At 42.1% G+C, this 14,644-nt stretch overlaps 3 protein-coding genes across 3 annotated transcripts; all 3 read right to left on the bottom strand.

The window, feature by feature from the left end:
- Window positions 1-89: 89 nt before the first annotated feature.
- abhd11 (abhydrolase domain containing 11) lies at window positions 90-3,881 on the bottom strand. The gene is made up of 6 exons (XM_084698668.1): window positions 3,638-3,881; window positions 3,110-3,245; window positions 2,779-2,952; window positions 2,396-2,566; window positions 1,985-2,166; window positions 90-1,814 (listed from the first exon to the last, which is right to left on the bottom strand). Exons 1-6 carry the CDS (start codon window positions 3,763-3,765, stop codon window positions 1,679-1,681), a joined length of 927 nt encoding a protein of 308 aa, XP_084554794.1. The 5' UTR covers window positions 3,766-3,881; the 3' UTR covers window positions 90-1,678.
- A 3,598-nt stretch (window positions 3,882-7,479) lies between these two features.
- LOC146288037 (claudin-3-like) lies at window positions 7,480-9,677 on the bottom strand. The gene has a single exon (XM_084697517.1). The coding sequence runs from the start codon at window positions 9,558-9,560 to the stop codon at window positions 8,907-8,909; it is 654 nt and encodes a 217-aa protein (XP_084553643.1). The 5' UTR covers window positions 9,561-9,677; the 3' UTR covers window positions 7,480-8,906.
- Window positions 9,678-11,623: 1,946 nt separating this feature from the next.
- On the bottom strand, window positions 11,624-13,400 carry LOC146288036 (claudin-4-like). Its single transcript, XM_084697515.1, has one exon. The coding sequence runs from the start codon at window positions 13,105-13,107 to the stop codon at window positions 12,436-12,438; it is 672 nt and encodes a 223-aa protein (XP_084553641.1). The 5' UTR covers window positions 13,108-13,400; the 3' UTR covers window positions 11,624-12,435.
- Window positions 13,401-14,644: the final 1,244 nt, after the last annotated feature.

Genomic DNA, 14,644 nt, shown 5'->3' with positions numbered 1-14,644 from the left:
ATAACAATACTGATCTGGGACCTGTTTCTAAAGCTATTTTTGACCTTCCTAACCACATGTGCAATACGATGAAACTGATTGGAGGTCAGTAGTTATGATGGGCAGGAGGCTGCGTAGCTACTTAATCTACCCATTTCATTATAAATAGGGGTTATCTGATATAGGGGTTTTCTGACATCCATAGTAGATCGCTGATTTCAAAAGACAGTGCTATAAAATGATCAATACAAGTCTAGCACACACATACACCAAAACCCTTGTAGAGTAGCATCTCTGTAATATAATATACACAACTGGCAACATAGTTGCCATTCTCAATGCTGCTGGCTATTAAGAGTAAACTGTTATCGAAACGCTTAGAAGATAAAAGAGCTCAAGACGAGAAAGAGGCACACACATTTACAACATACACTGCTTACTCAGTAACAGACATATGGCAGTATCACTTTTCCAACTGTACTTTTCCCACACATTTCACAGAGGAACACAGGAGATGAAAACAGACAACATTAAAAAATATTATTAGATACATTATATGTTTTTTGCAGCACATCATTTGATGAATATTCATAAAGTATATAACTTTTTATGTTATATTAAGAGTTAGCTCCGATTCTAAAGTATTAAAAAATAATGTCGCACTAAAACACAGATTAGATTGCAAACAACAAAGACTATACAGTTACAACTACAATGGCTGCTTGAGATTAAAGTGTAGTGTACAGTATAGCCAGAGTATTGATTATCGTAACCTGGGATGTTTAAGACATCTACTGAATACAGTATCTGTAAACTTAGCCTTAATTTGTGTTTGCAGAAAAAGTTAGCTAGCCATCTTGTTGACATCACATTGTAAAAGTGCAAGCACATCTGCGAAAACACAAAGTTGAGGGCAATCTTTTTTTTTTTTTTTTTTAAGTAGTTGACAACGATACTGTGATGAATTCCAGACCGAAGACTAAAAGTGCTTCCAAACAACATCATAATAAAATAAATTGGTTACTCTATGAACAATGGTGTCTGGAGAGATGCTTGCGTTGCTGAATCTTTCCATCGCAAACCCAGTGCTGCTTACTTGATACCCATCTGACTCCTCCCTAAGCACTGTGCTATTATCCGGTAGTATGGTTTAGGAATGTTCTTGTTCCCATCTACTGCCAATATCCCTTATAACTCATACCTGAAAGGAGCTCAGACAGAACAGCTGGACCAAGACTACCTACATCAGAATTGACCAAAAGCCATTCTTCTGTGCTGATATGAATTGATTTGAGATACAGTACGCTATTGTGCAACAATGGGAGGCTCTTTGGATTAGTAAATAGCCCAAAATATTTCCCTTATCCTAAAACTGCAACTCTAGGCATCTATCAACCTATCTACGTAAAATGTTTCTGACCATCTATTCAATCCATATAAATACCAAAATCTACCTAATCTATCTACCTAAACTATGTACCTATCTAACTAAAATGCAATTAGTAAGTGCATTAACAGACATTTGTACACTGTATCCTTGAGAGTATTAATAAGAATGCAGGTAGGACTGACTGCACTGACAGGGTGAGGTTGGTCCTGGATTAGCATTTAGCACTCTCTGTCTCTTGTTGGTGATGCCAAACCCCCTGACTGTCTGTTTGCTGTGGTTGAGCGTAGCTGTGGGGTTCCGTAATAGGAGCTAGGACTGCAGGAAGGATATGATGGAACTGATGAAGTCTAGAGGTTTGTCAGCATGGATCCAGTGGCTGGCATCAGGGATGTACTGTATATCTGCACAAGGGAACAACCTCTGGATCTCTGGATAGTCATCGGAGCTGGGAAGGGGGTGGATGGTAGGGTGATAGCACAGGGGATAGTGAAAGATAAATACAATTGATAAGTGATAAGATGTACGACAAAGCACATAGTGTCCGTGACAACCATTTCATGAGATCAACCAACATTTATTTGATAGTTAATACCAGCAGTTGTCTGGGAGGTTTACCTGATGTAAGCAGAGCTGGCTCCACCCAAAAAAAGAGTGGGACCCTCGTAGGTGTTAGGAAAGTCCGGAAAGCTCATGATGTCATCAAGGTGCGCCGAGATGGCATCCAAGTTGACCCTCCATGCATAGTGACCATTCTGCTCCACTAGATTGGTCAACAAGAACTGACGCACTGAGTGCTCCTGTGAAGCATTCAGAACACAGTAAATCCAGTCTGTTAATATGACATCACTGCTACATGTGTACTTTGACCTTTTGCGCTGGGTCTGGAAAAAGTATGTAGAGGGATTATGAAAATCTACAGAACTCAGATGCGTAGAGGTGCACCCCACACAGTGCCAAACTCTCTTTTAGACCTGTGAGCCCTCGAAGGTTAAGGGGAAGGGAGAACAACCGCATGGTAGATCTGACCTTGACCAGTTTGCGTAGCTGGTCCTCAGCCATACGTCTAGCAGTGGAGCGAGGGATGTCACTGGAGATCTTCACATCTTTCATGGCTTGAATGTAGGAGCGGAAGTTGGTGCGTGTGGTGGTCTGAGCTGGGCTGATGTCCACCACCACCAACCTCTCCACTAAACTTGGCTGGACAGAGACAAGGAAGGGGACCGGAAAGGAAAAAGATTGGGAGGACAGAGGAAGGGGGGTGAGTTAGAATAAGTGAGAGATAAAGAAGGTGCTTAGCTGACGGATAAAAATAAAAAAAACACACACAAAAAAAAACACTCTAATCAAAGTCATCCATTAATGTGATGAATGTAACATCAGGAATGCCATTTATCACTGGGGGTATTCACCTGCGACAGAGCGGTCGTCATGGCTACCTTGCCTCCCATGCTGTGTCCAATTAGGACACACTTCCCAATGTGCAGCTGGGCAAGCAGGTGTTTCAGGTCACTAGTCATTGCCTCGTAGGTCAACTCTGGGTTGTGCGTGCTGGTACCATGGTTACGGGCATCCACCGTCAGCACCTAACTGGACAAAGGACAGTTAGAACACTAGGGATGGGGGGGGAGAGGGAGGAGACCATGTGACATGGAGAAATCGTAAAGTTATCACTTGGAGCTACTCCTATGACTTAAGGTCTTGATAGATCCTCTAAGACAGTCTCCCACCAATCAGCGTTACCTTCCTGCCTGTCCGTTGCACAAGGGATTTGGCAATTGAGTGGAAGTTAGATTTGCTGCCAAACAGACCGTGTAGGAACACAAGAGGTGTGTTCTCTCCTTTCCCGTCAAACACGTCATAGGTCAGGTTGACAGGGCTGGAAAAGAAATTACTTATCATCATAAGTACTGCAAGGTTCTCACATAGGGCAGTAGTCCTAGGCAATGACAGCACACAATATGACAAGTATCTGATTGCACTGATTGATATATTTGACTGGCTAACTGATTTTGGCTAGCACGCTAGCTAGTCAGCCAATCAAGTTCAACACGCTGTTTATCTTGCAGTACTAGAAAGACACCAAAAGTAATTAACATCACATCAAAATTGTGCTACTTTCCTATATCTAGCTAAATATAGTTGCTGTTATTGTCATCATTGGCTCGTCTGGATAGCTAGCTGCGTTGCTGAGCTATTAGCGTGAGCATGTAGAGGGCATTAGCCATCTATATAATCTAGCAGCGTTAGCTAGTGTGCTTGCTAGCTTACCAGTTGGAAGCAACTGAACGAGACATCAGAGGCACGCCACCAAAGATGTCTCGCTGTCCCGTTACAAACCGACATGATGTCCGTCCGTTGAGAAGTCCTCTCTGAATTATGCGACACAAAACACTCATGACAGGTCGTGATAGATAAATTGATTGATTGACAACATATGTTTCAAATTCCGCTGCAGTATATTCTAGCTAGCCGCTTTCACAGTGGAGGAGAGCGAGCTTGTGCAGCTAATGAAACCAGGTTGCCAGGTTTCAATATTATCCCCCTGTGTATCATAAAAACGAGTCTGCTTTCAGATTTCCTGGAATTGATCTTCTCAGATACTGTGTAAATTGTCCATTGTAAATGGTTTTATCTATTTGTGTAGTGCAATTTTCTGTGACAAGATCATGACAAGATAAACATTAATGTTGTCGAAAGTCTCTTTCACACATAAGCACACAAACGTATTTAGACTTAAATTGTTATTATGATGATGATGATGATGATGATTATTATTATTATTATTATTATTAATGCTTTCATACGTTTACAACAATAGCAGGAGAGACAAAAAATGAAGAGTTTAAACATATTTCAATACACTTTTGGCTGCAGCTTACGTTTAAACCTAACGAACCCTTACATGAATGAATCTCTAAACATTGCCACAAAAAAGCAGCAAATTAATCAAATGTCATAACATAAAAGACATGTCGTAACTACAAAAAAACGAAAAAATACTAAGTTGAATGCTGGGAATTGTATCATCTTTAACAAATGTGCAGAATGTACAAAATACATCAACATCACTAGGGGTTCTTTACAACAAGCAGCCATCCTACTTTGCGTCATGAAGCCATAGTCGTTACTTCCTCCTTGTTCCAACTTAAAAATAGTTTCAAGAGCAGTCTGCTCAAATCACTAGGTGGAGCCAAATACCAAATCCCACATGTTCATCAAAAAGTGGTAAGCGATGTCAGCGATCAAAAAGAAAAGTATTTGAAGAAAATAATCTTCTAACTCTGTTGTGTACTGTGTACAATACCATTGACTGACCTTAGACTATTGAACAATGTATTTGAAGATCTCTATGTTGTTTTGCAAAGAAATATTTATTATAGGAGAGAGGCACATCATTTGTTTAAACCTGATTGTAAGTGCCTAGAATCAATGTGTGGGGTAGAGTCCTAGTAATAAGGATAGGAAAGAGAGAGATTGAGACTGGGAGAGTGTGTGTGAGAGAATGACAAAAAATTAGACTTGATCACTTTATAAATGATCAAATTTCTCACTTTAGTCAATGAGGCTAGTCACTAGTATTTCTAACACAAATTGAAGTTTGTGAAATGTAATTTTAGTTGGTCATTTATTTGGGTAAAACCAAACTAAAACATGTCCAATGAATGGTTTTGTCTTTCTCAACAGTGCTCATTTATGTCTGTTTACAAATCAATGTGTCATTTAGTCATAAAAAGCTCAAATCTCTTGGAACAACCTGATAAGGAAGTGATTACAGGGTGGTGGGATAGGAAGAGGACAGTTCTCATGTCCATGGAAAATCAGTGTGTCAGTGTGAATATTCAACACTGCAGACTTGCTTTCAATGCCAGTCCTCAGGGCATAAGCAAACTAAACGGCTGCTTAGGGCCCCCATGGCTACCAAAGGGCCACGGGGGCACATTACAAGAGCACATTAAATTACAGTTTAATGTAATTTATTTTTATTTTTGATAAAAAGCTCCTTAGAGGGGCCCACAAATTAATTCTGCTTAAGGCCCTATAAAGGCTTGGGCCGGCCCTGCCAGTCCTTCCTTGTTGTGTACTCTTGAGACCTTAGAATAACCTGTAAGAGTTTTATCTGGTCTCTTTCTGGATGGATTAAAAACGTTTAAAAAAAACCTTGGAACCATGCTGACTGGTGGAGAAATTGTTGCTCACCCTACGTACTAATAATGTGCAGTAGTATGCAAACAAACACATTAGTTGGTTTGAATAACTCTTCTGTATGGTTTAGTTTAGGGTCAGACAGTATCTCTCCTGAGATCGTTAAACGTTATCTACAAGTTCAGTCCAGAAGTACATACCACTTTACGGGTATGTGTTTGTGTACTTATCTGTTTTTGTAAGCTACTACATCCCTGTTAGTACAGTAATGACTATGTATGACTGCCAGGAGTGTGTCTGATGAGACCTCTATCTGAAGATCTTTAGTTGAACAGTGAGGCTTCTCTTCATCACGACCACTATGAGAAGATGTTACCTAAGATAAGCCACCTTGCTTTTATAAATTCCAGATTGTGATCTCATATCTGACACGTTTACAATTGTAAGGCACCTGAGGTGTTGGCATCTCACAACCACGCAATCGTAGAAGTAAACAATTCTCTGGTGGCCTTAGGTGAATGCGGGTCATTTGGATTATTAGACTAGTGTCCATATCAGTGGCTTGTTGGACTTTGCCTACTATTGAGCACCTTCTTATTGTGAAATCTGTCAGGCCAGCCAAAGGAAACTTGTGAGAAAATGTATTTTTCTTTACATTTATTTTATATTTATATATAAAAAAATATATACATATATATATATTTATTTGTTTAACTTATGGCAAAGATAAGTTGTCCATCTGCTTTCAAATTCAGTTTTCCGGGATTTAATGCTGTGGTGATTAATAAGTATACAGAAAACAATGAAAAACATAAAGTGGGTGATGTCACAGTTTCCGTTTCTTATCCCTTTCTCCCATAGAGGGAGGAGAGCCTCTATGACCCCCTCAGGTGTAAGATAAAGGTGTGGCAGTTCCTGGAACAGGGCTCCCATGGTGACCGTGTGTGTTCCATTGCAACCCATGGCAACTGACATTCATGAATACAGGAAATTCATATATTATATTAAGAGCAAGCTTGAGGCCAGTTTGTGTGTGTGTAGAATTAAAGTGAAGGAGTGTAATTGGAAGATATGGTTCCTCTCTGAGGTATTTCCGGATGAACATGAGGCAATAGAACATGTTCCCTGAGCCAACTTTACCAATATTGAATTTACATGGACATGGATTTGTGGGAATGCCAGTTTCGGAAACAACCACTATCTGAACCCATGTGGTTAAGTAAGTCAATGACGCCACAATCACAACCCCAGAGAATCCTATGAGGGACAAAAACATCTTGTGCACCGTACACCAGTATGTTACTTCATCTGTGTAGTACTTTGGGGTCAGATGGCTGAGCGGTTAGAGAATCGGGCTATTAATCAGAAAGTTACCGGTCCGATTCCTGGCCGTGTAAAATGACTTTGTGTCCTTGGGCAAGGCACTTCACCCTACTTGCCTCGGGGAGAATGTCCCTGTACTTACTGTAAGTCGCTCTGGATAAGAGCGTCTGCTAAATTACTAAAACATAATGTCAATGTGCTTTCTATGTACAGTAAACATTCTTTCCTCATGCTCTGCTTTACATAGGGAAGTTTAAACAAAATGACTCATCAGTACACAAAGGAGATACTCTGAAGCGGTATCACTTCTACAGAATATTTCTGAGGAAATGTGTGCATGACCTGCAGGTGTGTACATATTCTTTTATGTCCTGTTATCAGATTATGCAGTCAATCATGTGCATTCTTGTATTCCTTCCAAACTAAGCTTCTATGTTGTAGTGTTTGTATGTAACTCCTCCATATTCACTGTCATGTAGACGTTGAACTGCCAATACTGTACTTTGTTTTGAATGTTACTAGTTTTTGTTGTCTTGACTGCAAATCCAAGCCAGATCTAAATATGCTCTCTCAGAACAACCCACACCCCAACCACTCCATATCATCAGAAAACACTTCACACTAACAAAAAAAAGCGTTGACCTTTAAATCTTTATTGTGATCTGGCTTGAAATAAAGACAACTGAATTGTGAACTATTGTATAACAAACCATAACAAATGTATTGTAAAGGAGAGAAATTGAAATGGTAGTAATCCAATAAATAGTCAAAAGTGTTCATTTTGCTTTTTTGTACATTAAAAGTGTGAATGTGTAACATAAAATACAATGACACACACATGCCCACATACACGTACATTAGAAATACACCACACACACACACACAAATCCACACACAGATACACACACCTTCCAAAGACACACACATCCTACAAAGACACGCACATCATACAAAGACAACCATACATATTCAAATGCACCTGTGAGGTACTATTGTAACTACCACTCCTCATTACCAAACAATTCCTTTGGTTCCATTGTTTGTGAGAAGTCTGGACTACCCCCTGAATTACTCAAATTACTGTAGTAACAGACTACTATACAATGGCAGTAGTCATCTATTCACAACTTATGGTGCACAAAAGCCCAACACAATTTACAGAAAAATGTATTACAAAAAAACAGGAAAATGTGCTTCACAGACAGTACAGCCCATTTGCATTTTAAAGTAAAAACAAAAGAAAGTAAAATAATACCATCACCATAAAAACACATTCAGTGCTTCACACAGCACATACTGCAGCCAGTTCCTAAGTAGAAGAGTGAAACTGCAAAGAGGAAGAGGCATCTACAATGTCATGACCTGAGGCTTATCATCTTCAGTTTCTGTCCCTGCAGAATCTATCCTAACCAAATACATACAACCAAATACATGCAAAGTACACAAATGGGTGCAGGTACACACACAATACACACACATGTACACGCACACAATCACATAACCAAATCCATGTAAAAAAAAATACAAAGTAGTGCTTCCTTACCATTATCAGCAAGACAGCAGAGTTTTAACTGAAAACATTTGTGAAACATCGTATCATCCTGCCAAAAGCTACTAACGACACAGAATAAGCTCAAACATATGTCATGACTTAATACAACTTTGGGGTAATAATAGTTTCTTCTCATATGTACATAAAACTAAAGGTTGAAGGCTTTTAACTAAAGCAACAAAAGTTTTTCTCTTTTTTCTCCTGTTTTTCACAATAGAGATGAATTAGAGTGCAATCCTTATGATTATACAAGAAGCCTTTGCATTACAGCTTCTACTAAAACAAATGTATAGCATTTGACACTACAACATTGACAATGAACATGCATGCACTCCCGAGGAAAAGCCAAGCAATTAACCCAATACTCATCCCTTCATATCGGAGTCTAGTCTGGACCTTTCAGCCCTGTCTTCTCAGACAGCAAATGCATGTGCAGTATAGAAATGCCTTTGTTTCCATCTTCTCCGCATCTTCTTTCCTTCCCAACATCAGGCTGGTGGGGGTGAAGCTGCCTTTCCTTCAGACGTAGTCCTTTCTGTCGTATCCCACCGCTCCCCCGCTCACGGTGCGGGGGGCAGAGTAGCCCATCCGTGGGGGCTTGTACCTCTTCTCACTGGGAGGGCAGGAGGTGCACAGCAGGGCCCCCCCGATCAGGAGCAGGGCGGCGGACCCCCAGCCGATGTAGAGAGACGCCCCCAGCTCCCTTCTCTGGCCGTCAATCAAGAGGGGGTTGTAGAAGTCACGGATGACAGAGCTGGCGGACCAGGAAACAGGAATGAGGATCAGGATCCCGGCCAGGATGAAGAAAATCCCAGAGATGATCATCACTTTAGCTTTGGAGGCCTCGTCTTCGATGCAGTTGGTACACTTGGCCCCAACTATGGAGATGAGGACCCCAAGAACCCCGAGGATGATGGAGACGACAGTCATGGCTCTGGCTGCCTGCAGGTCCTGGGGCAAGGCCAGCATGGAGTCGTAGATCTTACACTGCATCTGGCCTGTACTCTGAGTCACACAGTTCATCCACAGGCCTTCCCAGATCACTTGGGCGGTGATGATGTTGGATCCAATGAAGGCTGTGACCCTCCACATAGGCAGGGCACAGACCACGATGGCAATGATGAATCCTATGACTCCCAGGGCGATGCCCACAATCTCCAAGCCCATCGACATCCTGTGTGGCTGGTTGTGTTTCCTTCACCAGCTCTTAATAAACTGAAATGTGAATTTAGATAGGATTTTGTACCAGCTCCTTTGTATCACCCTGAGGTCTAGTATTGTTTCCTTCTTCCCGATGTCTAAGTAGGGAGTGGTGTTGCTCGGTGATGCTGCCACGGAAACAAAGATCCTTTATTGCCGTGGGAGGTGAGGGAGGAGTTCCCAGATGATGATGTCAGAACAGGTATCTTGTGGATCTTCACAAAACAACACCTGCCCACAGTGGCTTACAGGGTTAAGTGAAGTAGGGGGATGGGGTGAAAGGGAAAGAGAGGAGAGGAGGAGGGAGGTTGAGTTTCACTGATGACATGACGCTATGATGATTTCAACCAGGAACAGAGGGAGACTGGGCTGAGCAGGCAAGGGTCTACAACTGGACACTAATATGTTTAGTATAGGAACTGCAGCCTTGACGTAACCTGATGTACAGCAATTCCCATAATATACACACACACCTGTGTTCAGTTTCTGACACCACCTGCTAAGTCCAAGGTGGCCCCTTAGCACACTCCCACCCCCCGGCAAACAATGGTGGGGATGGAGAGGCTTTGTTTTCTCCCAGAGGCTGTAAACCAGACAGCCCCCATGCCCCCTCCTTCTTGCATGCCCCTAGCAAGAAACAAGAGACAAACAGAAGCTTTAAGAGCAGGCCACTGTGATATGGTCAACAGTTTGTAGCCCTTTCTACATAGTTGGGTCTGTGACTACCTGTCACACACACACACACACAAACTGTTATAAGTTTCAAGGACACACATCCATGAACCTTACACCGAGACCCATTCTCTTGTGGTCGTAATGAAGTTTGTTTGGACCTATGCTTCCTGGTAATCAGGACCTTTAACAAGGGATTGGTGAAGGGAAAACCTGAATAACTGCTCCCAGTGCAAATATGACCAGAGCTCACATGTCGCTCTGACTCCTTTAGCACACAGACTATTCAATCAGCTCAGTTTCGGTCGCATCCTACCTGTTAAAATGTGCACCTACACAAGCCCCTTAGGTTATGAATATCCATAATAACTGTGAGATGGCCCTTAAAACTGTAACTTGACAAACAAATTAAAATATTGTTTTTGCAGTTCAGATCCACACTTAAGGGTACTGCTTTATCAGTAAGGGTACTAATACAATTGTACTCCAAAGAGTTTTCAGAGAGTTTCCTAACAGGGACAAATTAATGACGTCTTTGAAACCTTCTCCTCCTGAGATGAAGACCATACAGAGACTTGGCACCTGCCCAACCACAGAGGAGCTGCTTGAAATTTCAAATGAGGAAGATGTTATCAGCATCCATACCAGCCAATCTGTCATCGGGCTGCTCTGACCAGCTGGCCCTGATCTCAAATGAACCCAGAACTTTCTACTCAATAAGAATAACAACTTTTCCTGTCTTTTTTTTGTTCACAGAAATAATCCTCTGACGTAATACCAACTGGAAATCTACCCACCACCGAAACGGTGCAGCTCTGTATGCAATTTTTTTTGAATTGATGCATTAAAATCCGTGTTTTCCTTCCATTCTTTTCAGCTGTTCTGCTTTTTTACTTCAGTTGTTTGAGTTCCTCAGGAACCCTAACCCTATTTATGTCATGAAAATAGAAGAAAACAATTCCACTAGTTAACTACAACAGTATTCAATGGGCAAACCATTTTTCATAATTATGCTGTAATTCAGCTGATTTTACCAGCCTCTGATGTTGATAGCTACTAGGCCACTGTGTGCTAAACCAGGTTTACTTAATGTGTTTTCTTTCCAAGCCGTTGTTTGTCAGTGTCAATTTGAAGGATATTTTTCTCCCTCTAGAAAGTAAAATTTCATAAGATAGTATTTTTCAATACACTGTATATATACTGTATATACACTGCAGATATACTGTATATTTACTGAATATATACTGTAAAACAAGCTAGTGTAAGCAGAATTGACTTTTTTGGGGAAAACAACATGAATTAATTACGCGACAATTACACGTGTATTTTACTAAATGTTTATTATAAACACTGATCAGACACTGTTTTAATCCATCAATGGTACATTTTTTTAAGTTGCATACATCATCTAAAACTCTGGAAATCAGGTATATGCAGTATTATACAATGACAATATAGTGAAAAGAAAACGTCATCAAAGCAATGTCAATACAGTTCAAACTTTGAAATAAAACGTTTGCAACACCTGGTAGTAAAACTGATTTGTTATCTACAACAAACTGATACTCCCAAACCAAACAGTTCTGGTCAGATGCACTTTGCCCCTCATATTCTTGGGATGCTTCACCGACAGTCTGACCTTACAATGATGCACCAAAATACATCAAAGCAATTAGTGTTATCCATTGTAAAAAAAAAAAAAGCAGACATTGAGAACACTTTAGTCACAATAATACGTTGTCTTTTTTTACAAGGTGAATTGCGTCAGAGTGTGTCAAGTAGCTGCATAAGAATGATGCACAAACTAAACTAAATGATACACCATATATACAGCACCATAAAAGGCCTCAGTTTAAGATGCATCCAATTTATCAACTAAATTTAAATTAAAAGTATAGCATAGGTGTCACACAGGACTGCTCATATATTCATGTATATGGCACCAAACATATTTCACAAAGCATGAGAGAAAATATGTTTCTCATTTAAAAGGGCAGTTAAACAGACTGTGAATGAGAGTAAACCTGATTCAGAGTTTTTGGTTAGCATCCTGTCCTATTCCTCTCGTCATTGGGGGTAGAAACCTGCCTTTCTATTCTTAGTTCAGCCCAAATGCGTACTGTGATCTCTGCTTGGTCCATCTGCATATCCCTATCCTGTCCAATGGGAGACCTTCTCACACATAGTCTCTCCTGTTGTATGAGCTGGGGGCCACTGACCTGGCAACTCCGGAATATGCCATCCGACTCTGGGGGGGTATGGTGTATCTGGTGGGTTTATTCTCCTGGGGAGGACAACTGCAACAGAGGATGGACCCCCCGACCAGTAGCAATGCGGCTGCTGCCCACCCCAAATACAATGCGGCGCCGATCTCCATTTTCTGCGACGAGTGAATGATGGGGCTGTAGAACTCGCTGATGATGGTATGGGCAGACCAGGACACAGGGACCAGTTGAGACAGAGCGGCCAGAATGAAGGCAACGCCGGACGCCAACATCACCCTGGCTTTCACACTTTCCTCCTCAATACAGTTGGTGCACTTGGCCGCCACCATGGCAACCAAGAGAGCCAACACCCCCACAATGATGGAGACCACCGAGAGAGCTCTGGCTGCCTGCAGGTCCTGGGGCAAGGCCAACATGGAGTCGTAGATCTTACACTGCATCTGGCCCGTACTCTGGACCACGCAACTCATCCACAGACCCTCCCAGTAGACCTGAGCGGTGACAATGTTGGCCCCTATGAAAGCGGAGACCCGCCACATTGGCAGAGCGCAGCTGACCACGCTCAGCACCCAGCCCAGCACTGACAAGAGGACACCGACCAGCTCCAGAGCGAACGACGCCATGGCACACTCTCACGAACGGCTCTCGGGATGGCCTGCTACTTCTCTTCTCTCGGCCTCTGGGTCAGCAGCACCTCTTCCTAGTTGTTCTTTGGTCTCCTCGATGATCCTTTCCTGTCCTTTTTCGGCTTCCCACTCCGGATAAGCGTCCTTCCTTCTCTCACTCGAACCTGTTCTCTGTCAGTTGCTTGCCCGCACGCCCCTCCTCACATCTTTCTCTTTCCCTTCTCTTCTTGTACAGTGTAGCACTTCGCTTGACAGTGTTGTCGGGCTCCCTGTGTGTTCGTGCTCACTTGAAGATATCCTTTTCACTCTTATCTTTATGCTTTCTATTGCAAAGTCGTCATGCCCACCTACAAGGGATGACATCAGACGCTGCAGTAGGCCAATCAGGTGTGTCCTGGGCATCGTCCTCATTTGTAGCCGGTGTGTGTTTGAGTGTGTAAAAGTGTGGGTGTTTGAGAGAGCGATAGCGAGACAGAGAAATGGGTGTGAATCTCTCATATGAAAAAGGTTTTATGGTTTAGTGTTAGGTTCATAGTAGCGCAGGCAGGCTCTCTCCTTTTTTTATTGGTGTTGCAGGGTAATGAATGGCTAAGGCAGGCCTTGTTGTGTGGTTGATTGGTAACCATGTGTGGAGCAGCAGTGTGTGGGGGGGGGGGGGTGGTGCTCACAGATACAATGAATTAGTGTGGACATGGGTGTTTGTGTACAAAAGTATGTAACTGACTTTTTAAGGGAAAGCGGAGTTTGCACATATGAAATGTTCAGTTCAAGGTTAGTTTCACATGCATTCTGAGGAGACACCAATGGTCTCCAGTGGTGGCCGGTCACGGTCTGTGTGCTGGGGCCTGTGGTAACACATAAACTGGTTGAAATCAAACCAATCCACATCCGCACCTTAATCAGTTTTTACTGTATTTTGTACATAACCTATTTAAACATAAGTGAAATCTCTCTTCTCAAAAACATGTACTTTATTCAGTTCTCATGTATCTAATTCAAGGGTGGGTTTGTGTAGTTGTTTCTATCAAGGTCGAGATTAATGTTTGAAGAAGTGGGGGGCGGAGCGGAGAGGGGTGAAGAGGCGGAGGGGTGGGTGTTGAGGAATGGACAGGTGGGGTGTGGAGGAGGCTTGAGGGCTGGTGGGAGGAGTGACTGAGTGTTACATTTATACCGGTGTTTAGGCAGGTCAAAATTGGAACAGCCAACTATCCAATGAGTTATGACTGTTGGCATAATCATTACTATGGCAACTCTGTTGGCCTATTACCTGGAGCAGAGAGAACATGACGTTTTAGTCTGGAACAGGCCCTCAGCACTGCTTGTCCAGAGACTAGCACAAATTGTACAGTAAATACCCACCCAAATACAAACCAATTTGATTTATGAGGACCCAAAATGCTGACCAACTTGCTATCAAAATAGTTGTTTTGGTCTTCCATGTCCAGTGAAGTTAAAAAAAACCTGCGCTATCATAATTCAAATCCAATGCACTTCTTATCTTATTTGCACATACACGTTATCACATTTTGACACA

The sequence above is a fragment of the Hypomesus nipponensis genome, chromosome 5, assembly GCF_054491055.1.
Source record: "Hypomesus nipponensis isolate SF chromosome 5, ASM5449105v1, whole genome shotgun sequence".
Classification (NCBI taxonomy): domain Eukaryota; kingdom Metazoa; phylum Chordata; class Actinopteri; order Osmeriformes; family Osmeridae; genus Hypomesus; species Hypomesus nipponensis.
This window is presented reverse-complemented; position numbering and strand designations above follow the sequence as displayed.

Coding starts and splice junctions, on each gene's coding strand:
- LOC146288036 (XM_084697515.1), bottom strand. CDS start 13,107: ATGGCGTCGTTCGCTCTGGAGCTGGTCGGTGTCCTCTTGTCAGTGCTG.
- abhd11 (XM_084698668.1), bottom strand. CDS start 3,765: ATGAGTGTTTTGTGTCGCATAATTCAGAGAGGACTTCTCAACGGACGG. Junction 2,953..3,109: donor TGCAACGGACAGGCAGGAAG/GTAACGCTGATT, acceptor TTGTCCAGTTAG/GTGCTGACGGTGGATGCCCG. Junction 2,567..2,778: donor TGACGACCGCTCTGTCGCAG/GTGAATACCCCC, acceptor GTCTCTGTCCAG/CCAAGTTTAGTGGAGAGGTT.
- LOC146288037 (XM_084697517.1), bottom strand. CDS start 9,560: ATGTCGATGGGCTTGGAGATTGTGGGCATCGCCCTGGGAGTCATAGGA.